Consider the following 24,024-nt stretch of genomic DNA (forward strand, 5'->3'; position numbering starts at 1 on the left):
AGAGTCGGTCGAAACATTACAGTCTCCTTTAATAAGTTATGGCAGCCATCTCTGAGAAGAAGTTCCTTAATTATTTTTGTACACCGTGTCTATTATTGTACTTCTTCCCATCTTCCGGAGACTCTTCCCGGTCCGTCTTTTCGGCAATGTCTCCTGGCTTTCTTGTTCTAACCTGCATAATCGTCGGACCTCCCATCTCGAGAGCACTGCTTTAGTTTCCATTATCGACCATTCAAGAAACGATTCGAGGTGATACTCTTCAGTCAATAAAGATAACATCCACGGTGAAAATAATGGAGAGACCTTTTGCTCGAGAGGGAGATCTTTACATGGGTCTGGATACAACTTTAAACTCGACCACATGGAGAGAACAAAACTGGCAAATGGACGTTCCTTTCGGATTCACCAATCGCATATTCTTCTTATTTAACAGTCACCAAAAACTCTGAATGTTAAGAAATGAAACCTCACGAGCAACACATCTTCATTTGCCGGACAACTGGGGAAGATCGCCAAAACTTCAGGCTTTGTGCTGAGTATGATGAGTTCCACATCCAGAATTTTACTGCTCGAGACACTTGAGACTGGCAGCTCTGAAGGTGTGCCGAACAATGATCGTATGAGGCACGAGACATGAAATCGTTGTCAGATCCTCCCGAGGTCAGCCTTAGGTTGCAACCTCCAATCTTCTTTGGTATGAAGACAAGGTTCCGTCTGTAGAGAGCGACACTTTCAAGCTGACTCCTTTCTACTAACAAGGGCTGCCGTCGTCCTTGGCCAAAGATTTACAAAGTTCGTCCTCAACCAACTTGCGACCCGCATAACATGAGCTCAAAATCGAGGAAATTATCCTCCTTTGAAGATTTTTGTACTCTTCTGCGAGCTTCACATCCCAATCCATGTTCTCCCTGCAAAGTCAAATTATATTAAAGTTGCACAAATGAAATCTAGTCCTGATGAAGTATAGACTGTGCTCACATATTAAAGATGCTTGGATGTCAAATTATTCTGACTAAATACTCAATCAGTTCAGACTCTTTATTGTAGATTATCATATGCCAATTAACTTTTTTTTTATCAGCGAGGACGACCTGAAAAGGATTTCAAGAAAATGTAACTTTGTCAAAAATTCCTTCAAAATTTTACAAGGGCCATTATTAGCATATAGGTACATGCATGAGTACCCACACGCTAAGAAAAAGCCAGAAATTTCACATGTTTTCTGGAAAAGTAGGTAAATAGTTTCCTGAAGAGTTCCCGGAGAAGGTTATTTACCTGGACTCACTATCCACCTCACTAAGGTTTTCCATCATCCCACTGAAAGTCAAGGAGAGGTCCTCAAGAATCTCAATTTCTATCTTTAGCTTCTCCAGCAGCTGCTTATATAAAGAGAAAAAAAATGAACATTGCAATTACATGACAGACTCAAGTCACAGTAGAAAATTAACCACCAAATCAATAGCCAACTCAAATGGGCAAGAAACTATTTCTTTTCTTTTTCCAATTGTCATCGTTCTCTTGTGGTCTTACCCACATACAATATTACAAATGATATTGATTTTCAGACAAGCTCAAAAAATGGGTATTGGCATGGAAGCAATCAGAAACTAAAAGGTACTCACTAGAGAGATATCTTAAGACTAAAGCCTAAATATAGAAAATACATTCCACCAATCATAAGATGCATTTATCCTATGCTTACACGGATAAGGTGCAATGAGTAGTATTCATGAATTCTCTCTATTTTCCATTTGGATTTTGTTAATGGTTAAGCAATGCTTTTTGTATGATCATCTTGTTGAGGACTGGACACATATTCTTATGGACATTTGAGGTAAAAAGTTCAACGGATCACATAAGGCCAGGTGTTAAGGCGCTAAATCTTATTAAATTAAACTCACGAGAAGAAGAGAAGCAATCATACAGGAGAATCAGCATCCAGGATATCTTCCCGAGCTCTTCTAAAATGGTTCAGCAATGGAGCTGGCAGGCCATAATGGAAGATGCTATGGTTATCTGAAAACCAAGTACCCCTCACCATATGAGTTGTGCCACTGGATGCGTCAAATTCATCAGAACAAACATCCTGAGAACCATCTATATCTGCGCAAAGAGGATTGAAATCACATCCTACCAATGCATATAAGCCACAAATAGGAGCAATTGTGAACACTTCCATCTCTACCCTGTTTCGTTTGGAATAGAACTTCTATTCTGCATATTGTCCAAGAAATACAACATTTCATCCCAAATGAATATGATGAAATTTGAATTACCCAGTTCAATGACGTCATACGGGTTATCCATTTGAGGCATGAACCCATAAAAGGTAATTAGATGCGAACTGGAGAAGTTCCCATAACTAAGATAGCACTGTTCTCCTGCGTGACATGGTCTAGACATGCGAAACTTCAAAGTGTTTGTTGCAGAATCAACTTTGCCATACTGCGTGATATGTGGATACAGCTGTCAAAATAGAGTAAATAATTGATGAGGAGGAACCCAAACAGAGTGAAACAGAAGGCCATTAAACCGAATCCACAAATATGAACAACAAATGACTAGTTCCCCAACTTATTCTCCGTGAAGTGGAAAAGTGGGAGAGGTATATGAACAAAATACGTGCCAAAGATCCATGATCCCCCATGAGCAACCCATCCAGAGACACGGAAGCACATGCAAATGCAAATCATTGATAGATGCAAAATCAAAGACAAGGAGGAGATTTAACACATTTCAAAAAGAAAATCCAGTTGAACTCGTATTCTTGCAATCTTTGAGCAGTTAGGCGTAATGATAACTTTTTTGTGCAGTTCTGTTTACTCAATGGTAATTCTGCTACTGCAATGAGGTCAGATCCAAGAAAAAGAGTATCAGTCAGACTAAACCAAAGCCAATTGGAAGATAGCCACATCAAAATGGTAAACAAACACAGAGAAATGCTCAAGAGACCTGAGAAATCATGAAAATAAAATGAGAATACTCAAACGACATACCGAATGGTTAAGAAATCCAGCAATGGGGATTAGGCAAGTCTTGAGTGCTCCATCAGCAAACTGAATTTTCATGCTGTTAGAATACCAAAGTTCGCAAGCCCATAAAAATTGTTCCCATGTATAAAGCTCTGGAGGAAATATGTCAGGGTGATCTTCACACAATGCAGGAAAAAGTTCGTCATATTGATTCCTCAAATGCTGCAAATTTAAAATAGAAAGCCTTAAAATTTATCTTCTATAAACTCAATTTAATATCTGAAGTAGAAGGAAAGAGACATATATAAGCAAATTTTCTATAAGCGATTTCGGGACTGTTTGCTTTCTTGGGCTATGTTGAGCAAGAAGAGGTTGATTCCTCAATAGATGCTTTATCTAGACCTTTTTCCAGCGCAAGAAGGATATTCTTTTTCCTTCCATTTTAGAGTTCTTTCACCACCAAATTGATGGAAATAATTTTTTTTCCTCTTTAGGAAACAAAAAATTGCCAAGCATCAAACCATAAACAGCTCAAAGAAGCAGAATGCAAAGTTGTCAAGGAATCAACACAACCCCTATCAAAAGGTAAAAAGAAGGAAGTCAAAGCAGCGAATGTGATTCCTATTTTCCTTCAACACAGAAAACATGATCCAGAAAACTTATAACCTCTTTTGCTTGGATTAGTTCTTCTAACAACAGTGTCCCGTCCAAAGCTACAATTGCATTGATGCCGAAGCTCAATCCTGCAGCACAGAAAAGCATGAGAAGATTAGACAATATAACAATAAGCAGACAGGCCCAAAAGATCATCTGTTTTTATCAAGCAAAGAAACATTACAATTAAATAGACACATTGCAGCAGTAAAGAAAAGGGAACCCTCATGGCCCAGAAAGGAGAAAAGGGAATCTTCTCTCTGTCGGTGGAAATGAACTACCATTGAAGTGGCATCATGGAGCATGTTATCCTTATCCAAGACTCATTGCATGCCAGATTGTCTACCATGCCAGATTGTCTACTATATCAACCACAGTCTCAGTTCTTAGCTTACCAAAAAATCTCTCTCTGCACCTTGACCTATTCTTCCATTCCTCTCCCTCTATACCACCCTAATGTTCTAGGAGAAATCTTTTATAAGAGCTCCTGCTTTGTCTTTGCACAATCGCATTCCTGCCAAGCTTTCACCTCCTCCACTAATTTGACAGTACCTAACCAAAAACTACACCAGTTTAAATCATATTTCAAGAAACATGTTCTCAGGAGAACTGCTTTAAGAAATAGTCTATTGTTCCTACTGCAATAGAATTGTTCTTCCATTCTGCTAAATGCCAGAAGCTAAAATACTTGACCATGAGCTCCGCACAAAAACGATATCTTTGCTTGCAGCTATGATTTCTTGAGGTCTCGATGGTCATTCTTGCCCATAAACGAAATTAAACTGCTTATACCCCATTCCTAGTGACTTCCAATTTCACGACATATACCTCATTCCCAATAAGAGTTACCTTTCTCACTTCTTAAAGAAAATTGTAACAGTCCTACTATGAATTAAGATTTTTATGACAATTCCAAAGTAAAGTTAGTTTTGCCACCAAAATAATGGTGATTGGAGCCGACAGATTCTCCTTTTCAAGGCAAAACTTGTCATATCATCCATACTTTCAGCATCATCATGCCTCTTAAACATGTTGCTGTAACAGCTCTGCCATGTGAATAAAAGAAAATAAAAGAAAACAAAGAAACAACAAAAAAGTCCAAGTGCAGCCCTATGCCTGCAAGAGTGCATGAACATGTTATCTATATTTTCAAATAACATGTAACCACTTTAAGTGAAAATGACATACATGGGCGCAGGAAATCTTAGTTTAATGCTCATATTGTCGCAGATGCTAATTTGCCTATTCCATTAACTAATTTTATGCAACTGCAGCATTCAAATCTTCTTGGAGCCCACTCATTCAAGAAAACTAGAAGATAGCATCCAGCTATAAAGGAGTCCAACATATTCTCAATTACATGATGACCTACTTCGCATTGAGGATTTACATACTATGCTACAAAAAGAAGAGATTGACCCCATCCTTGCTTTTACATCCTTTATGTCAAGCATTGTTTCTCTGGGGAAAATCGATCACGTAGGCATTTGAACAAACTATTCTTACGCAAGTGGCTGGTCTGCCTTTGACTAGGAACTATAACATGTTTTTTTTTCCCTCAAAACTTCTTCTTTGATGCATTAAAGTACCATCACCTCCAGAACATTCCTTTTACAAGTCATATGAGATTCCTTGAGAATAGCTAGTAGTTCATCATGAATGCCACTTCCCTAATAATATCCCTGTAGCCAGTGTTGTAAAATGTGTGTGATTAACGATTCAAGTCACACAATTCGGTTTCATTCACTTTTCGAACAATTTTTCTTGCATCATGAATCATAAGAGTGTGTGCATGGTTGGTGAACCATACTTTTCAGTATGAACCATACAATTCTATTATTCTTTACAGTTAAGAAGGAAAACCACAATTTGCACTGTTGTCTCTATAATAGAGGTTGAGCTCCAAAGTATTGGCTTCTAAAGAGGAAAAAGGGCCAAAAAAAGAAGAAAGCAACTAGAAGAAAAAGCAACAAACAAACGGAAGGTAAAAAAGAAAAAAGAAAATGCACAAGCACACCAGAAGACCTTGGTTCTCTCAGACCAACCTAACTAAGGCACTCAAAAAGCTGCTAGATGGCTTCTTGCCAGATATTGAACAGCCATCGCCAGCTCCAGCACCCACCACTACCTCCTCTGGCAATGACGCCAGCCGTCACCGCCTCTGGCGCCAGCCATGGCATCTCCTTTGACTTGGAGACTCATGCCTCTAACCCTCCTACTTAAGCTTCTTTAAATGGCAAGTTTGGGTGACAGTCACAGCATGGGTATTTAAGATCAGTCTAGTCACTTTAGCTAACTTTAATAGATTAGATTAAAGTTTTGATTTTTTTTGTGTACGTTGAGGTTTTTAAGTGTTGTTGACAGGTCTTTTTTTCTTTATAAGTGTTTTGGGCCTTTCTGATTTTGCACTCCTATAATATTCAGAAGTTTGAATTTAGATCAGGTATTAAGGATAGACTAATCAACCGGAAACTCAGTGTATACCTCAGTGTACTCCCCATATTTCATATCCTAGGACATAAATGACAATTCAAGCCCTTACCGTGATTGATCTCAATATAGATAATTTAACCCACAGCCACTCCACATAAAGGAAATTTATTAAAACCATTATAATTCTGAAGAAGAAAGACTTCATGAGAATTCTCATTCAAGCTAAGCCTTAATATAATGTACCAGAGTCATTCTTAAAAAGTAAAGGAAACCAGAAATACCTGTGTTAAATTCCTCTGGCAATGTGTCAAAGTAATCCTTGAATGTTGAAGAAGAATTGTATCTCTCCTTCATACTCCAGAGTAAGAGCATTGTCTCTGTTGAAATGCCATCAACTTTTTCCAATGCGGGAAACTGCATCAAGGGGTATACTACAGATTAGACCCATCATTTCACAGGGTAGGATAAAACTAAGAGGCATCCTCTGGATCTCTGTCAAGATGCATGAGTGTAGAGGCAAGCATAAGAACTTAGGACTCTGCAATTTACATTTCTAGAATTGGATAGCGTCTGCTGTGTAGCCAACCACCTATAACTGGGAAAAGATCAACAGACTTGATTTTTGTGGTTATCATTATCTATATTACTCAAAACTTGATTGGTCATCAACACCTAGAACTTTGCACTCAAAATCAAACTAGTGCCCTAAAACTCAGATAAACAAGGCCAGTTATGCATCAGTTATAATTGTTCAGCTTCCTAGCAGCCTGGTGAGAATTTACAGCTCTATTATTAGAAAATCTTTTCCTTCTTTGGCAGGGATTCATGGTTTGCCCAGCCCAAGCACAGGAGCTATAACCAAAAAAAAAAAATATAAGGAAACAAGAATTGAAAGAGGAGTAATATATAAAATTGAAGAAAATATGATATCCAAAAAGAAAGAACTACATGCCGATAAAGCTATAAAATAAAAGGCTCTAAGTCCCAAGTTCAGGTAAATACCACCTGAGGTGATGTGCTGAAGAATGGTTTCAGTGGAAGTCTTGAGTTTAGCCTGTATCTTAATTGGACTTGTTTAATGGCCTAAACATCATTGATCCCTCTCTTTGTTTGGTCCACAATTCCGGTTTACACAATGTGTTTTAATGTCGAGATTACTCTTTAAGGAAGAAGTGAAATGCTACAGCATGATAGGCAAAGTGTACTTTACACTAGCAAAAGCCACAGGAATCCACCATTCAACACCAAAAGTACATACACTTCTAGAGTCTCCAAGATTTTACAACTGGGCTCAGGTGAAAAGACTATTTGCACAAGTAAGAGCAATTATCACACAAAAACTAATAACATCTCACACATGCACGTCGCTGGTTATAATTTCTGTTAAGGAAGATTCCCAACAGATATCTGATTCTTCTCAAAGCAAGTTTATCTGAACCAACACCAGTGAAACCTAATAAAGCTATAAAAGTAAAGAAATGTCTTGAGATGCAGAAATATACCATGTCAGTATTCTTCATAGCGTCCTCACTAATAATGGCAGAGACAGGAATCTCTAAAGCAACGTCTCCAACTTTTAGATCTGTGACAGCAATGGCCCCCCTTCCAAACCCCTTGATATCTATTGAATGGATTAGCATAGAGGAATGAGTACAGAACCTTATGTCTCTCACTATTGACCAAATCTAGACAAAGCTAAAATAAAGCACTGCGATACAATAAGAACGTGCTACAGCTATAGAACATAAATATGTCAGCCTATACCCATCATTTCAGTTGAAAACTTACGAGCTATCTGCAACCTGTTTTTTACACCACTTTTTTCACCCCACTGTAATAGATAGTTTTCCTTGTCACAATTCTGGGAGTTGATGACTGTGGATTCTGTAATGTTCTTATCCCCAAAGTCACAGATCAGCTGCATAGTTGCTTCCCGCAAATCTTGCAGGACATCCTTGTGAGAGCAAGTATCATCCAGAAACGAGCTATTGACAAGAGAAAGCATCGAATTTAGAGCTTCCAGTTCATTTTTCTGGGTGTAGTATCCCATGGGTGAACAGCTATCATCCTTGCGAAAATAGAGTTCAGCCTGCATGTTAGAGAGTCCATCAACTCATATTAGTAACACTCACTCACAGTAGAACCTACTCAGACATTTTTGCCACCCCTTATCTATAGTAAAGGTAATATTTAGCCAAAGGGCCACACAGACGGAGACATGCATACCTCATCCAAGTGCATAATTCTTGATATTTGCAGCATTGCTTCAGCAGTAGTGCGTGCCCATTTGGGATGCGAAGCATTCTTGAGCTGTATATGCACTTCCACATCATATCCCTTGCTTTGCAATAATTTCTATCAGAAAAGGAATGGATAAAAGATACTTAGTACACATAGATGGCAAACTTAAAAGGAGGTGCAAAACTAAGATAATACTTTCTACGACATTTTGGAATATAAATTCAAAGGTAGTACTATCATTTCCATTTTCCTCCGTTGAAAGCAATTGCAACAGAGATACAGGTGTAGAACACCAGCTCATCATCTACTTTTTAGCAATACAAATCACATGGTGCTCTGGTGCTTTCATTGTCATTCTCTTGCATGTATTCATTACTCTCCCAACATGTGCTCTTCTGACGGACAAATGTACTACTGAAACACATATGGATACTCATCTAATTGCTAAAAAAGAGCATGGAAGAAGTGGGGCACATAAGCTAAATAAATAAATAAATCTGTGCAAACCCTGACCTTCTTTTTGTCAAATAGAGGGTCGCTTTCAGAGAGTCTAAGAACTATTGCATCCATGCACGATAAACTGTCTGAGGGGCTTTTCTGCAATCAAAGTATAAGCATTTCGTGAATGCTGAGGCTCAACCATCAAGAATGTAGAAAAGAATTTGCAATTCGATACGAGATTAGTGACGCAAGATCAACTCGTATACGCAGTGAAATCCCAATAAACCCATAGTGCCCATGTAAAATACAAAGAGCTAACGAGAGTATTCAATCCAAGCATATTATAAGATGAACAAGGAACGCATACTAAAACCCGAAACGCAAAAAGTAATCAACACAAAATCAGAGACAAGTACAGCATCATCACACAATACATCAACTCAAACTAAGCACCTACACTTCCCGGCACCACAAGAACCACAACTTCACACACTACAAATTACACCCAAAAAAAAAATAAAAACAAATGGTTCAAATCCCATGACACTTAGTCATAGCAGATTGGTAATGGCCATGAACCAAAAGATGGACCCCTCAGAATCCCTTGTAGGAAAACCCGGTTTTCTCGACCACTCATCACGTGAAAAACGTTCTCGTTTCAGTTTCCTCAAGTCACAGAATCCTAAGCGACCAAACAGAGCACAGTAGGGACCAGAGACTGGGTTGAGATTGTACACAACGAGAGAGCACAAAAACTGAGAGGCAAATTAGTGGAGAGAAGCTGAGAAAAATAGATGGTCACCTTGCAATCTTCCATTTCTTGCAGTTCCAGCGGAGCTCCAGAACGGCGAGTGTCGACAAGGTAGCCGAGAGAGGGAGAGAGAGTACAGGCTCCGCCGCTCTTCCCCGGCGTCGCGCCGCCGTCTTCGTCTTTTCTCTTCTTTTGAACTTTCTTAAGAATAATTCCAATTCTTTTTCTTGGTCGGTCAGGTGTAGTAGTAATTCCACTCTTTACTTTGACAGGCAAATTTCCAACCTTTATAAAGTACCAGTTAATGACACGTGTAATTTTTTAGCCAAAATTTTGTTGACTTAAAAGCTCATTTACATTAAAAAAAAATCCTCTTAACAAAATGCCCAGAAAAGGGGAAAAAAAGATTGATCCATCTGTAAATTTTTTGTCCTCAAAGTTAAGTCCTTAGCGAACACAAATCTCCACCACATGTTTTTATCTCTACGATCATACATTAATTAGATTGCTAATTACTTCGATTGTTATTTAATCTGATTTAAATATTCTACCATATGAAATTAAGGATTTGAAACACTATAAACTTTTAACGCTCAATTTCTTTAAAGTGAGCTCGAGGACAATCTAAACGACCCAAAAATAAATTATCTCATGTTTAGCTTAGTGATGAAGTTGGGATTGTAGACTTTAGACGTTAATCTTTTCAGTTTTGCACCTTACATTTGCCCAAAAATAAAGACCCAAAAGTGATATTATAAGAATAAGAAATGTCTAAAAAGATAGATTAAAGGTAAATTTAACATTTAATTAGATTGCTTTATTTGTTTGATCTTTGCTTCAAGTGTCGACATTCATAAATTCAGGTGTTGGCAACAAGCCACTTCTTTTTCTCTCTTTCCCTGCCTTAGTACTCCATTAATCTTATTTTAAAGAATTTCCTTTTTCTCATTAATTTCCTAATTTTTGAACTTCTTTAAGTTAATAAAACCAAATAAATGAAGAGTGACAAAACACACTTAGATAATCCATATATCTATTTCCATCTATTTCTGCAAATACATACACAGTGTCTTCTTCAAGGTTACCCGAAATTGACACAGGACTCTAATTTGTGAGGAAACGATCTATCTCCTTGCAATGAGTACTTTTCTCATACACTCTACTCCACTCACTCTGTTTCCAACTGAGATAAATGCTTGACTCATTGGATATCACAAAATCCACGATACCTGACTCACTGGAATGGGAATTTTCTTCCTTTGTCCACTCACTTTATTTCCAACTGGGATTGATATTTAACTCATTGGATATCATGGATTTTGCTTCACAAAAATTTTAGTTTTAAAAAGTTTCAGTGCTCTTTGACACCAAATTTTTCCGTAGGACCAAAACAATTAAACAGATAGACCTACGGTCAACTGAAAAGTGACCAGTCCTTGATCCACGAGCTACAATCTTTATCATGGATTGCAGAGAATTGCTATATCTAACCTCTCATAGACCAAGTTTTGGAAGCCAAAAGGTACTCAATCACTCAAGGCCTAGCAGGCTGATCACATGCATAAGTAAGAACCACAGCATCAGCCTGTCTGATTTCAAATTCATACAAAAACAATATCGATTGAACTAACACAAGCCCAGTTCAAAACGCATATAACTAAACTCTTTGATGATGATAGCCAAGCAGAATAGTTTAGAGGGCATCTCAGATAGCTGTCGACAATCATATTCGATGCACGTCACAGATTGACAAGATTGATTTGAAAACTAAAAGTACTAAAAGCAAAACTGAAAGAACATTGCTACAAACACAAAGGAGAAAACTCGAGACAAAAAGTTCATGGAGTTTTGGCATAGCCCGAGCGTCAGTGCTCCTTCCGCATTTTGTCTGTTTATTGACCTTGAATACCCGTTGACAGTTATTACATTTCTCCATGTGAGCCTCCATCATTCGGTCACTGTTACTAGCTTTTGAATTTGAATAGGTCAAACTCCTCTTGTTCCATGCTTTGGTATATCGAACAACTTTTATAGGCTCTAAGGGGGCTGACTTCTCATCTTCAATATTATCCATTCCTTTTGTCCTCAACCTAATACACAAACAATTTCTCTCTTTACAAACTGCATAATAGGGATCGACCAAAAAAAAAAATGCATAATAGGGTGTAATTTTACACTACTAAATGACAAGCATGATCCCTGAGCTCAACTAATTTGAGGTGAAAAGGCATTTTAAAAGGAAGAAACAAAAAGGCACTTACAAAGAGATTTTCATTTTGGCTCAATTTCTTTCACTTACAGTTTTTGATAATACAAAAAGACAACACCATTAAGAAAAAAATTGTCTGCTCTTCTTCCCTGCAACTAGCTGTGCAATTTTTCCATAAAAGAAAAGCACCTTCAATATATAGATGAAGACGTCATTCCTTAAACTTGATATTACACAGTAATTGAACCTGATGGCAATATTTGCAGCCAAAAAGGGGTGGCATCCAGCATAATTCTTCAAAGCAGGCACTTCCTGAATCTTCTTAAACTAACTGAAAGCAACACACATCTTCAATCTTGAGACACGCAACACCATTGATTTGACCTAATTTCCAGGTGGTTCTCTCAATAGAAATTGGAAATGCAAGCCTTCGAATTCTATCCAGCTACGGCTGAATAACAGCTACATTTTTTCGCAGGTACTAGCTTCCATGTTTTGCAGATATCTCCTATATTCATACAGTTGAGACACTCTTCGCCATAGAGATCGATGAATCAGACTGTGCTCATGGAGATCACAAAACTATTAGTCTATATTGATCTCTAGTAGGACTGATTTAACTGTAAGTTGTTCGTGCACTATAGAATAGCCTCCCACCATTACAACAAATGCTTAAAGGGTAATCTTCCTGCAAGGCCCTACACAAGACGTTAACTTACCATGGGGCAAGATGCGTGAATCACCAAAAGGAAAGATACATTCTACACCTTACAGTTCCAAGAAGCTGGAGAAAATAAGGTGAAGGTTGTAAAAGATGATTGGCTAACCAAATTATTTCAAGGCAACATATAGGTAATTCCAAAGTCACATTCGCTCACCTGAAGTAATGGTGCAATGGCAGCAGAGATCAACCACAAGTCAAAGGGTACTGGCATAAGGCAGTAGACCAATGTGCAACCTCAAGGATCCAGAAACTGCCTTGCATTTCATTGAGGCCATCCTAGTGATCACAAAGCTAGGAAGCCCTTCCCATTTTGCGTTGCAAAGAAGCCTTTAAATATAGCAGTGGTAGAATGAACATAGAACACATGCATCATCACGGAGGCAACAAGTTACATCCCTTTGCTTTCAATTTTCTTTCCAGACCGAAGAACTTCAGTCCCGATAAAACTAGGTCTGCTGTCTTCTTCTGCATGTGTTCAACCAGCATGTCATCGTAAACAATTGCATCTGATTCCCTCAAAAGCTTGCGCTCTTGCATACTTGAAAAGACTTTTCTAGCTTCTTCTATTGTCCCATGCTTACAAAATCCAGAGATGACGGCAGAGTATGCAACATCACTTGGAGGGAAGCCCTCTTGCACCATCTCTTCCAGGACCTCAACCACTTTCTCAGCCTGCCCTGACTTAGTTGCATGGAGAATCGTCAGAGAGTATTTGAACTCCATGGGTCCACTCATAACACTGGCCAGGCAATCACGGATGAGCGTCATAGTTGCATCAATCTCCCCAATTTTGCTGAGTCCTTTAGCAAGAGAACAATATGCATCTATAGAGGGGAGACATGACATCTCCATTATCTTATTATAACACGTGCATGCCTCTTTTATTTCCTCGAGCGCAACAAGACATTCGATAGCGATACTGTAAGTCAAGGAATCGGGCTCGATTTGGGTGTTCTTCATTTCATCAAATAGAGACATTACCAATTTCACATCCCCAGACTTTTTCAAAGCCCTCATCAAGATATTGTAGATCGACACGCTGCAGTAACCTTTTACCTTCAAGTCCCTGAAAACATCTAAAGCTATCGGTATCCTCTCTTCCACACAAACGAAAGATGAGAAGAAACTGGAGAGATCATTTATCACAGAAAATCCAAACTTCTCCATCTGCATCAGCAACTTGCTGAAATCCTCCATTCTTCTCATCTCAGCATAAGAAACCAGAATGGGATTAACTGTCCCAAAATCTGGCTGGAGATCCTCCTGCAATGTTACAAAGAAAAGCTTGTGAGCCTTATCAACATGCTTGACACTACACAAGCCTTCGATGAGAGAGTTATAGATCCGCAAGTCAGGCCGATATCCTGAGTCAATTAAATCCTTCAACAAGCCACAAGCAGATTCAACTTTGCCACCTGCAACAAATGACTCAACTAATGTGCCATAAGTCGCCCGATCAATTAATAAACCTTTTGCTTTCATCTCCTTGAACAGCTCAAAGGCCTTGTCCGTTCTCTTTCCTTTACACAATCCCGTAACCAAGGTTCCATATGCCATAACATCAGCCTCGACACCATCTCTCTTCATTTCCTCCCACACCCCTAAACATCCGTCTAAATACCCTTCTGAAACCAATATCTTAACCATTGCTGTATATGCAAAAACATCCGGCTTACACAAGTTTGCTCTCATTTTAGCCAAAAGCTCCATCATTTCATCAATTTTCCCTGCCTTACACAAACCTTTTATCAGGATCATGTAAGTGACGCTATCCTCAACCAGCCCGTCACTCCTAAAATCATCGTAAACAGACAATGCCAAATCCAAATGATCAGTCCTCACCAACCCATCAATAATCTTGTTATACAAAAACACACGCGGCTTCACGCCGAACTTCTTCATCTTCTCATACACATAGTAAAGCCTCAACCCCCTATTGGCATCCGCATGCATCCTAATCAAAATCTCGAATTGCTTCTCACTAGGCGGCTTCCCCTGCGAGTCCATCAACTCGGGCACCTGGTCAGCAGCTCGGAACTTGTGGTTCCTATTCAAGCAATAAGCAAGTGCATTGTAGGCCGCATAGTCGTGCCTATAACCCTTTTGCCTACCTGCCCAAGCAAAGAACTTGGAGGCGATCGTGGGGTTACTCTCCGCCTTGAGCACCTCCGCGACGAGGCTGGGCGTCACGCGGCGGAGCTTGCAGAGCTCGGCGACGACGGGCGGGCCCCAGTCGCCGCGGTTCCGGCGGAACGCGTCGACGATGAAGCGGGCGATTGGGGAGAGGCGGCGGGAGGCGGCGAGGGAGGAGGGAGGCTCGGGCGCCGGCGGCGGAGACGGGAGGGGGCCGCGGTGGTCGGAGTCCCATCTGTGGAGGTGGAAGGGAGCCGGCGGGCTCGTGGGTCTGGGGCTCTGTCGAGCGGGGATGGTCTTGCGGGAGGAGAAGAGGCCGCCGTAGACGACGGGGCGGTTCTGGGAGGGCTTGCGGTGGCCGTAGAAGAAGTACGGCTTGAAGGGCTTCGGCGCCGGAGGGTGGTTGGGCGGCATCTGGAGTCCTTCTGGGGGCGGCGCCGCCGCCGTCGGACGGTGTAGAGAGTGGGGGAGAGACGGCACCGGCGAGTGTAGCTAGAAAATATGGGTTAGGTTGCAGCCAATTTGCTTCTTGACGTATACAGTTTCTGAAATTGCAATGTGCACCCTGTATTTTGGAGTCTGTTTCAAATGTACCCCCTGATTATGACTTTCGGTTTCGGCCATATTCTCATCGAGATTTCAATGTCGTACTCTCCTATTGATGGTGTCTGCTGAGGGGGCAAATCCATCCTGCAAATTAGGCAAATTTACATTGAGCCCCCGATCTTATGAAAGTTCATTGCAATGCCCTTACTTTGATTGTAAAATCATAAGGAATTAATCATAGTAGGAGGAGAAAATGGGGGGAAAAAAACAAGGAACAAGCTGGACGATAGCATAGGAGGGAAAAGGAAAAAGGGGGGCCTCCGGCCTCTTTTACCATTTGAGAAAAAATTTTATTTTAAAAAATTACATGTGATATTTTACTTATCTTGAATTCTCTTTCCATCATTCTCGATACACATAGTGGCACTCTAGGATGTATGGATGTCAAAGGGTTGGGTCGCGGTTTTGATGTTACCCAACCTGACCCGACCCGAAAAGCATGTGACCCGAAGGAAAAAGGGTCAGTTCGGATAGGGTTGGGTTTCGGGTCTTTTTATTTATTTTATTTTATTTTATAAAAAAAGAGACAACAATATCCCACTTAAAATAGGAAAAGGAAATTTAATAAGATCTTAATAATACTCAAATCCTAATTGATAAGATTACTAATTCAACTAGAAAAAGAATATATTCATTTAGAACTCCCCGTGATAATTTCATAGAGCTTCATAACTCTTGGCATCAAGCCATTTCAACCCGGTCAAGCATCCTTCTAGAATTTATTATGCATCGAAAAGTTACATAAACATAAACCTTAAGAAATTATGCAATAAATCAATAAATTTGAGCTAAACAACCAATAAAGCAGTACAAACTTTTGGGGCAGTGAGAGAAAGATAATTGACGAAATCACTAGCATCACAAACTTCAGGTACCATGATTATCTGTAAGTAAATCAAACAACCTGCACTCGACGAAAACCCACGTTTAAGACTCTTCTCTTAATCCTCGTTTCTTGGACTTTTTAATTTGGTCGTTGCCTAAGGAAATATCTTCCCCTCCCACCACAGAATGCTCCTGTATCTTCATTTCATTCTCACTCTCTTTTTGTTATCATCGAATAATGACACCTTAGATTCTCTAATAACAACAATTGGTTCAAAGGAATATCCAGTTGTGATAGATAGTAGATACCTATCTATGAGGGATATTTCTTCAAAATCTTTATCCAACCAATGAATGCTTCCTGTATTGGTTGGTATTAGGGAACCACAAATGCGCAGTATTTCCTCATTCAAACTGCAAAGAAATGATTCTCAGGCTCTCAAAATACATTTACAGTCACATCATATAATAAGCAATGATCATCATGCTCTCAAAATATACATCACCTCATCCATTAAGCAATGACCCTAATGCTCTCAAAACTGTTCTTTTACAAAAAAAAAAAAATTATAAAGCACAACAAATAACATTGTGCTGGTTCTTTAAGAATCTCAACCACCTAAATAGCCGATCTAAGTAAAAGTTTATAAAAGTAACATACACAGTCCAAATGTCTCTTCCTTTTAACCTTGTGATAGCTTCGTATATGGGTTGACACCCCATTGATGCTCTTCAATGAAATTCATTTATTCATTGAAAGGCAATAAACAAGAATTTATCAATAGGAAAACAACCTGCACAGAAGCAGAGAACAACTAAATAGGGAACTAAATCACGCAAATAGTGGAAAAGGTTATTGGAAGTGCCATTGAACTAACCAATCACCATGTTGACATGAAATGTGACAAGTCAAGCTGTCTCAAAATAGAGGTCGAAATCGAAGGCAGTTTTACCATCATGAAACAAAGGTGGAAAGTTGAAAAAGTATCAACCACGGACTCCAATGAGTGCAACATGTGTTGATTTGATCAAAATTGCCATGGATAAGATATAGTGATCCCAATAGTAGTTTCACATATACGAAGCATGGGAGTGGGTCAAGATAAAAGCCTCATGACTTGTAGAAATATATATATATATATATATATATATATATTATAATGTGCCTCTCCATGGGTGTCTGGTAACCATGTATGTAAGGGTATAATCGGTAATTTAACAGAAAAAGCAATAAGAAATCCAATATAGAGTATTATTTCCAGTGCCACCGGATACGATTGATTAGCTAATGTTTCCAAATTTAATGTTGGTTCGTTGGAACCATATAAACCAATACCCAGAACCCCTATTAATAGAAAAATGGAACCTCCCGCAGTGTACAAAATAAATTTTGTAGCGGAATACAGACGTTTCTTTCCCCCCCACATCGCTAGAAGTAGATAAACGGGAATTAATTCTAACTCCCACATGATGAAAAAAAGTAAAAGGTCTCGAGAAGAAAATGATCCTATTTGACCGTTGTACATTGCTAACATTAGGAAATGGAATAATTGGGAATCTCGAGTTACTGGCCGAGCTACTAAAGTAGCTAAAGTGGTGATAAATCCCATCAGTAAAATAGGTCCTATAGAAAGTCCATATATATATATATATATTTCTACAAGTCACCATCCTGGTAGGGGTATCAAAAATCGAACCACAAACAGAACCAAACTAAAAAATTCGGTCATTTTCGGTTTGGTTCTTATTAAAAACCGAAACTTTTTTTTTTCCAGAAGAAGTGGATAACATGGATGGATGACTTTTTGTTGTATTACTTGATGAAATGTTGATTGTTTTTTTTGCTTATTGTTAAATTTTAAATTTATTAGTGGAATATGGATTACTTGTTGTTTTTTTTTTCTTTGTGACCCAGAACCCCGACAAGAAAGCGGCCGACGAGTAAATCTGCATTACTTGTTTTTTCCTTCAAGTTTTATGGATTATTATAATGAAATGTAGTTGAATTTGTCAAATTAAACGTGTCGGCATATGTCGGAATTCTCTACTTTTTGAGAAATAGTGTGTTGCGTATCGCGTGTCAGTGCTACATAGGCCACCAGCAAAAGGGACCTGGAAATTTAACGTTGATGGGTTCATGGCTTGACGGCCCACTAGAGGGATCGGCGGGCGGAGTGTGTCGGGACCATAGGGGAATGCTCACGAGTCACGGCCGGCTTCGCGAAGCAGGTGGCCGCATCCTCAGCCCTAGAGACCGAAGCTGTAGCAACAAGGGAGGCGTTGTTATGGATCTCGGAAGCTGCATCGCGGCAGAAACTTTCTGGCATGCACGTGGAGCTCCTGACGATTAACAAATCTGGGTTTAGATTTGTTGCTGAGTCAAGCCTCAGCCCATGGGCCTTGAAGAGCCTCTTTGAGGAGTGCAAAGAATTGTTAACCCATTTAAAAATTGTCTCTTTAGCCCATTGCCGATGGGAAGCCAATCAAGCCGCAGACCAAGACCCACCAATTGGGAATCCTTTCTTCTAATTGGCTATCAAAACCACCCAAAACTCTTTAGGATATTTTATGTATCGACTCTCGTCATAGGTTCTAGAATGCATGAAATGGGATGTTTGGACCACAAAAGAAAAAAGAAAAAAAAATAGCAAAAGGAGCCAGGGAACAGAGCACACAATAGAAGCATTGGAATTGTTTATTTCGTTATTTTTTGACTTCATGTACACGAAAGGAAACGAAGACAGAAGGTGTGGTGGGGGATTGAGCCAGTTTTGATTCTCATGCCTTTTGCCATCGTCTGACTTCCCCTTGAATGTCTTCCTCTTTTACTATTAAGAGTCTTTTCCTTCCAACCTCTTCTTTAACTCACGCCCTCTCAGTCTCAATTTTCCAACCTATTAATGCAATGAAACTGGAAAAAGGAAAGCAAAACCCTTGTTGCTTTTTTTTTTTTTTTCTTTTTAGGTGAAATTGTAAATAAATCCAAGACTAAAATCTCCTATCTATTAAGTAGGTCTCTCAGTCTCAAATTTCTGACCAATTATTAATTCAACTAGATTGAAAACAGACTTTGTTGATTTTCTTCCCCAAAATTAAGAATCCAAGACTAAAAGAAATAACTTTTACTTATTATTTATTGATCGAAATGTTACTGTGGCTGGTGAGGGCATCCTAACCCTTTTAAGGCTGAAACTCTTGACATTTTTGCACCATTCAAATACTGCCACGTAGATTCTCATATTATATATTTATAATTTTCTAACCTCACCATTCCCTGAAAATAAACTGCTTTGATGTTAGGATCACAAACTTAATAACCTTGCCACTCCTTGAGAATGTTCCGGTGATGAGCATGACTTCTTAGCGACAATGTCATCCTCGATATGTACAAAACATTTGTTGGTGAACCCAAGCACTACGAAGACGACGTGAACGGGCGTGTAACCTGAGCGAGTGGGGGGAGCAAGAGGTTGAAGATCTTGTGGATTAGATCCATTTGGATTAAGCCATCGGCCGAAGTGGGGACAGAAATGGAGGTGCGTTATAAGAGAAGGTTGATAGACCAAGCCTGCGTCTCAGCCCCTTTTTCCACGTTCAACACCCATCGCTGTTCTAGCCTATCAGTTTTTTGTACTGTCAACCCGAAGGCCCACCTCGTACGTCGCTTAAAAACTCTCTTTTTCTTTTCCCCTCTGCCGGTCTCTCTCTTTTTGAAATCGGTGGAATGTGAACACAAAAAAAAAAAACTGAAAATTCCCCCAACTGCACTTTTTCATCAAATCGAATCCCAGCTGCCCCTTGTACAGAAGACTTCCCTCACCCTCCTCCACTCCCCACTCTTCTTCGTTGTCTCCATCTTCCACACCCAGAGGCGGAAATGAAGGAGTTCTGGACATCTTTGGTCTCCCTCCTGGGCCGTCCTGGCATCCCTGATGAACATCCTGCAGGTGGTGTTCTCGCCAAAGCTCTGGTTCGCGGCCTTTGAGTTTCTGAACCAGGCCCTCAACTACTTCTCCTCCTACTGCTACTGCGACATCATCGAGATGGACGGCGTCAACACCAACGAGCTCTACGACGCCGTCCAGCTCTGCCTCAGCTCCTTCGTCTCCCCCTCCGCCAGCCGCCTCTCCCTCATCCGCCCGAGAGTCGTCGTCCACCGCAGCGTCCCCTTCGAACCAGGTAGGTCATTCCCGAGTTCGTCTGCCCTGTTTTTGGTGGGGCGTCGGGCTGGAGCTCGTGGTCGACCAGTTCGCACGAGCTTCAGTCTCGGTCCCCGCCCGAAATTCTGTTGTGCTCGTGTTCATTCCTCACACAGCATATGCGTGCTTTTTGTAGTGCTTTATGCAAATATTTGTTTGCGTTTGGTGTTATGGCCGAGACTTGTCATTTTTGTTTAAAAAAAAGAATAAGATGAAGTTGCAGAGAAGAAAGGCGTCGGGGAAGAAGACGACGCCCGAAGAAGAGAACGTGTAGGGAAGAAGATCAAAAGGTAAAAAAGTAAAAGAAGAAACAAAAGAAAAAGAAAAGTATAGAAAAAATGAAAAGTAAAACAAAATATGGAAGAAGAAAGTAAAAGGGACTTCGCGAAAGAGGAGTCGCAGAAGCAGATGGTGCAGGGAGGGGCGGCCCCTCCCTGACGAGAAGCGCAGCTTCACGCTCCGGATCCGGAAGCGCGACAAGGACCTCATCCTTGACTCCTACCTGGACTACATCATTAAAAAGGTCAACGATATCCGCCGCAAGAACCAACAACGCCTCATTTATACTAATTCTCTCGGCAGGTCCCTCGATTCCCGGGGCCATCCGTGGGAATCCGTGCCGTTCAAGCACCCGAGCACCTTCGACACGTTGGCCATAGACCCAGACAGGAAGAGGAACATCATGGAGGACCTCAGCAACTTCACCGCCGGCCAGGCCCTCTACCAGCAGACGGGTGGGGCCTGGAAGTGGCGCTACCTTCTCTACGGACTGCCCAGGACAGGGAAATCGAGCACGATCGCCGCGATGGCCAATTTCCTCAAATACGACATCTACGTCCTCGAGCTGACCCAGGTGCGCTCGAGGTCCGAGCTCCTAAACCTCCTCATGAAGACCAGCTCTAAGTCCATCATCGTCATCGAGGACATTGACCGCTTAGTCAATCCGTCGAAACGGTCCAAGATGCCCCAAGCTGCCACGCCTCAGAGCTACTACGACCCCGGCGCGTCTGACTCCGTGCGCAGCGGGGGGGGGGGTCCAATGGGAGCAGTTTTAAAATGTTGCAATGTGATTATGTCATAATATGTCAATTAAGAAAAGAATTCTGCTCTTTTATCTTTAATTAAGGGAATGCTATTTCTTAGTTCATTTTCATTGCTTTGAAGATCAAATTGCTCCTACTTTCTTTGGAAAGATGATAAGAGATTTCATTCTACACCTTACTAATGGGAAGTACATTTGCCGACAAGCCAATCGTACATTTATCTTTTGTAGAAATAGAAATTAGTAGGAAAAGAACAAAAAACTTTATACATAACCAAATAAACAAATAAATAAATAAGAAATAAGAAATGATAAGTACGTGTACAGAAGGGAAGCGCGTGTACGGAAGGCGTTGCTCTCTTTCTAGATCATCTAACAGAATTTGCGGACCAAAACACGATAGGACAACGTCTACTGTTGGGGGCAGAAAATAGGATAACATTTAGTGTTAGATTTCATACCATTTGTCGACCGCAAATCTCTCTCTCTCTAAATCTCAAAACTCCAATACTTTTTTGTCGGTCTTATTTAGTAAGAATGGTTTCCACTTTTCTCAAGATAAATACTTTCAATAAGGTAGTTTTAAATTAAACATCTATCTAAAAGGAAAAATGAATCTTATTTTAGAAAAATAAATAAATAAACATCTAAAGTGAATTCATTTTTTAAAAGATAAATCTAAAATTAAACTTAATAAGGAGTGTGCTCGTCGGCCGACAATCCGGGTAAAGACCAAAGGTATTAAGCAATTGATTCAAACAAAATGTATTAACCTTAGTGCATCCCACTCTTTAACATCTTTTACCTTTCTAAAAAGCGTTTCCCTATTTTGGCCGTGTCCTCTTTAATATTTTGATTTCATATTTCTTTTCTTAAGGGTCCCACGTCCACTATCCTTTTATCAAATAAATGAATATTCCGAAAGATCATGTGCTTGTGCTCACATATCCTAGCTAGGGCCACATGAACCCACCACCAAAACGTCGATGAAACCCTCCTTAACCGCCTTTGTTTCTATAGCTACCGATAAGACCCACTCAACCTCAGCATAATTCATACTCTTTGTGAGGAGATTTAGTATGTTTTTTTTTTCTTTTGACGAATAGATGGGTAGAAGACGAGAAAATTGATTCTCAAGTTCTTGGGGGTAATGAAATGCCCAGAGGATTTGCTTGAGAGCAAAACTTATCACGAATATGTAATCGAATAATAAAATTTAATAAAAAAATCTGTCGGGAACATAACAAAATCAAGTCTTGAAACTTATTAGATCTGTCCAATCGAGTCCATTTGTTGATTATATTTTCTGAAATTTTTAGAACTTAGTTATACCATCATGACAAGCTTTATGACTAAATTTCATCTATTGAAAATTTTGGGATTTGATTGTATTTTTACGACGAGTTTTATAACTTGATTATATTTTTTTGAAAATTTTAGGGTTTTTTTTTTTAATTAAAAGAAAGTTTTAAATTTTAATTAAATATATTTGATGAGTGTTAGGACTTACTTAACCCTTTTCCTTAAGCGAATGAACAAGTAACTTTATAAACGAATGAATTTACTTGTTTTTTTCATCTCAAAGAAGTGTGAAAAGAAAATTTCGACAAAATCGAGGGGGCAAAAATGGGAACCGAGTGGTGGATCGGGACACGCGGCGACGGAGTGGGGCCGCATGATGTTGTCGTGTAGCGCGTGAGGGGGCGAGATCACGCCAATTCACGGAGGGAAGAAGGGAGGGCAACACCAACGCTTAGCACTAACGCTAACCTTTCCTTTCCTCGTCTTGTTTTCTTCCGGGGGTTATTATGATAGGACAGGAGGGGATGTTGCTGGCATTCCCTTTCGTGGCCGTCGTCCGGGGCGTCCGCGTGGCCCTCTCTTGGTTTTTGGGTTTTGGAGATGACAGCTGCTGAAGAAAACAACCAAGGAAAGGAAAAGGAAAAGGAAAAGGAAAAGGGTTTACGAATCCAGCTTGTAAATAAATTATTTCCTTAAATGAATATTAATTCAAAATTTCAAAATGATACACCAGATAATTCTTTTTGACTATCCTGGTGCACTTGTACACCAAATTAATTTTTTAATTACAAAAGCAGTATATTCAAGAAAAATTACAAACATGTACACCTAAAAGGTAAACTAGTACACGTGTCACCCAATTTAGTAATTTAATAATAAAATTTAATAAAAAATAAATTTATCAAGAGTGTATTGATTTGAAGTTTTTTATAGTTAAAAAAAAATAATTTAGGATAAAACTTTCAAAAAATATACTAATTTAGAATTATCCACATTATTTAACCCTTTATTATTTGATAAGTTGAAAAATCATGACACGCCATTATCTTCACGTGCAGTTGCCGGTCCGCGTCCACCTACATATTATTTTTCCTTTTTGTCAACGGGTTTCGATATACGTATAGGGTTCAAACTGTTGGTCCCGCGCATCTTCAACTATTCTAAGTCATTTAATTTAGTGCATTTTATTAAAAATTGTTTTTTTAACTCTTCTAACTTTTTTTTTTTTTTTTTTTTTTTGGTCAGATAACTCTTCTAACTTAGCTCGCAAGAAATGGTTTTCTTTAGAGGGTAGGGTAGGCAATGTGACGTGTGGGCCACAAGGCGGAGTGAGAAAGAGAGAGAGAGAGAGAGAGAGAGGGCGCTGTTCTCTGGCCTTTCCATTCCGATAAGCCATTCCTTCCGTTTGCCACGTCCACCCAGTTTAGGAAGCGAACTGATGAAATTACTGGGTTGTCCTTCGGCATATATTGCGCCTTTTGGGCGATGCTGC

General features: G+C 39.7%; 2 protein-coding genes and 1 pseudogene across 11 annotated transcripts; 1 reads left to right on the forward strand and 2 right to left on the reverse strand.

Annotated features, from left to right (window-relative positions):
- Nucleotides 1-268: 268 nt before the first annotated feature.
- LOC104437383 (N-lysine methyltransferase SETD6) lies at nt 269-9,740 on the reverse strand. 2 transcript variants are annotated; one of them, XM_010050323.3, is made up of 12 exons: nt 9,544-9,740; nt 8,814-8,897; nt 8,286-8,414; nt 7,848-8,148; nt 7,562-7,680; nt 6,341-6,473; nt 3,639-3,715; nt 2,997-3,194; nt 2,277-2,466; nt 1,925-2,103; nt 1,276-1,376; nt 269-908 (listed from the first exon to the last, which is right to left on the reverse strand). In XM_010050323.3, the coding sequence occupies exons 1-12, from the start codon at nt 9,556-9,558 to the stop codon at nt 752-754; spliced, it is 1,683 nt and encodes a 560-aa protein (XP_010048625.2). In that variant the 5' UTR covers nt 9,559-9,740; the 3' UTR covers nt 269-751. The 2 variants fall into 2 exon arrangements, with proteins under 2 accessions (XP_010048625.2, XP_010048626.2); XM_010050324.2 differs by lacking the exon at nt 269-908 and having other exon boundaries at nt 1,270-1,376; nt 1,902-2,103.
- A 1,393-nt stretch (nt 9,741-11,133) lies between these two features.
- On the reverse strand, nt 11,134-15,062 carry LOC104439608 (pentatricopeptide repeat-containing protein At4g20740). Of its 9 annotated transcripts, none has more exons than XM_018870962.2 (3): nt 12,580-15,062; nt 12,421-12,485; nt 11,134-11,582 (listed from the first exon to the last, which is right to left on the reverse strand). In XM_018870962.2, exon 1 carries the CDS (start codon nt 14,970-14,972, stop codon nt 12,798-12,800), a length of 2,175 nt encoding a protein of 724 aa, XP_018726507.2. In that variant the 5' UTR covers nt 14,973-15,062; the 3' UTR covers nt 11,134-11,582; nt 12,421-12,485; nt 12,580-12,797. The 9 variants fall into 9 exon arrangements, with proteins under 9 accessions (XP_018726507.2, XP_018726506.2, XP_018726505.2 ...); XM_039308932.1 differs by lacking the exon at nt 11,134-11,582 and adding an exon at nt 11,750-12,260; XM_018870961.2 differs by lacking the exon at nt 12,421-12,485.
- Nucleotides 15,063-19,742: 4,680 nt separating this feature from the next.
- On the forward strand, nt 19,743-20,386 carry LOC120291841 (annotated as a pseudogene).
- Nucleotides 20,387-24,024: the final 3,638 nt, after the last annotated feature.

The sequence above is a fragment of the Eucalyptus grandis genome, chromosome 3 (genome assembly GCF_016545825.1).
Source record: "Eucalyptus grandis isolate ANBG69807.140 chromosome 3, ASM1654582v1, whole genome shotgun sequence".
In the NCBI taxonomy this organism is placed as follows: Eukaryota; Viridiplantae; Streptophyta; class Magnoliopsida; order Myrtales; family Myrtaceae; genus Eucalyptus; species Eucalyptus grandis.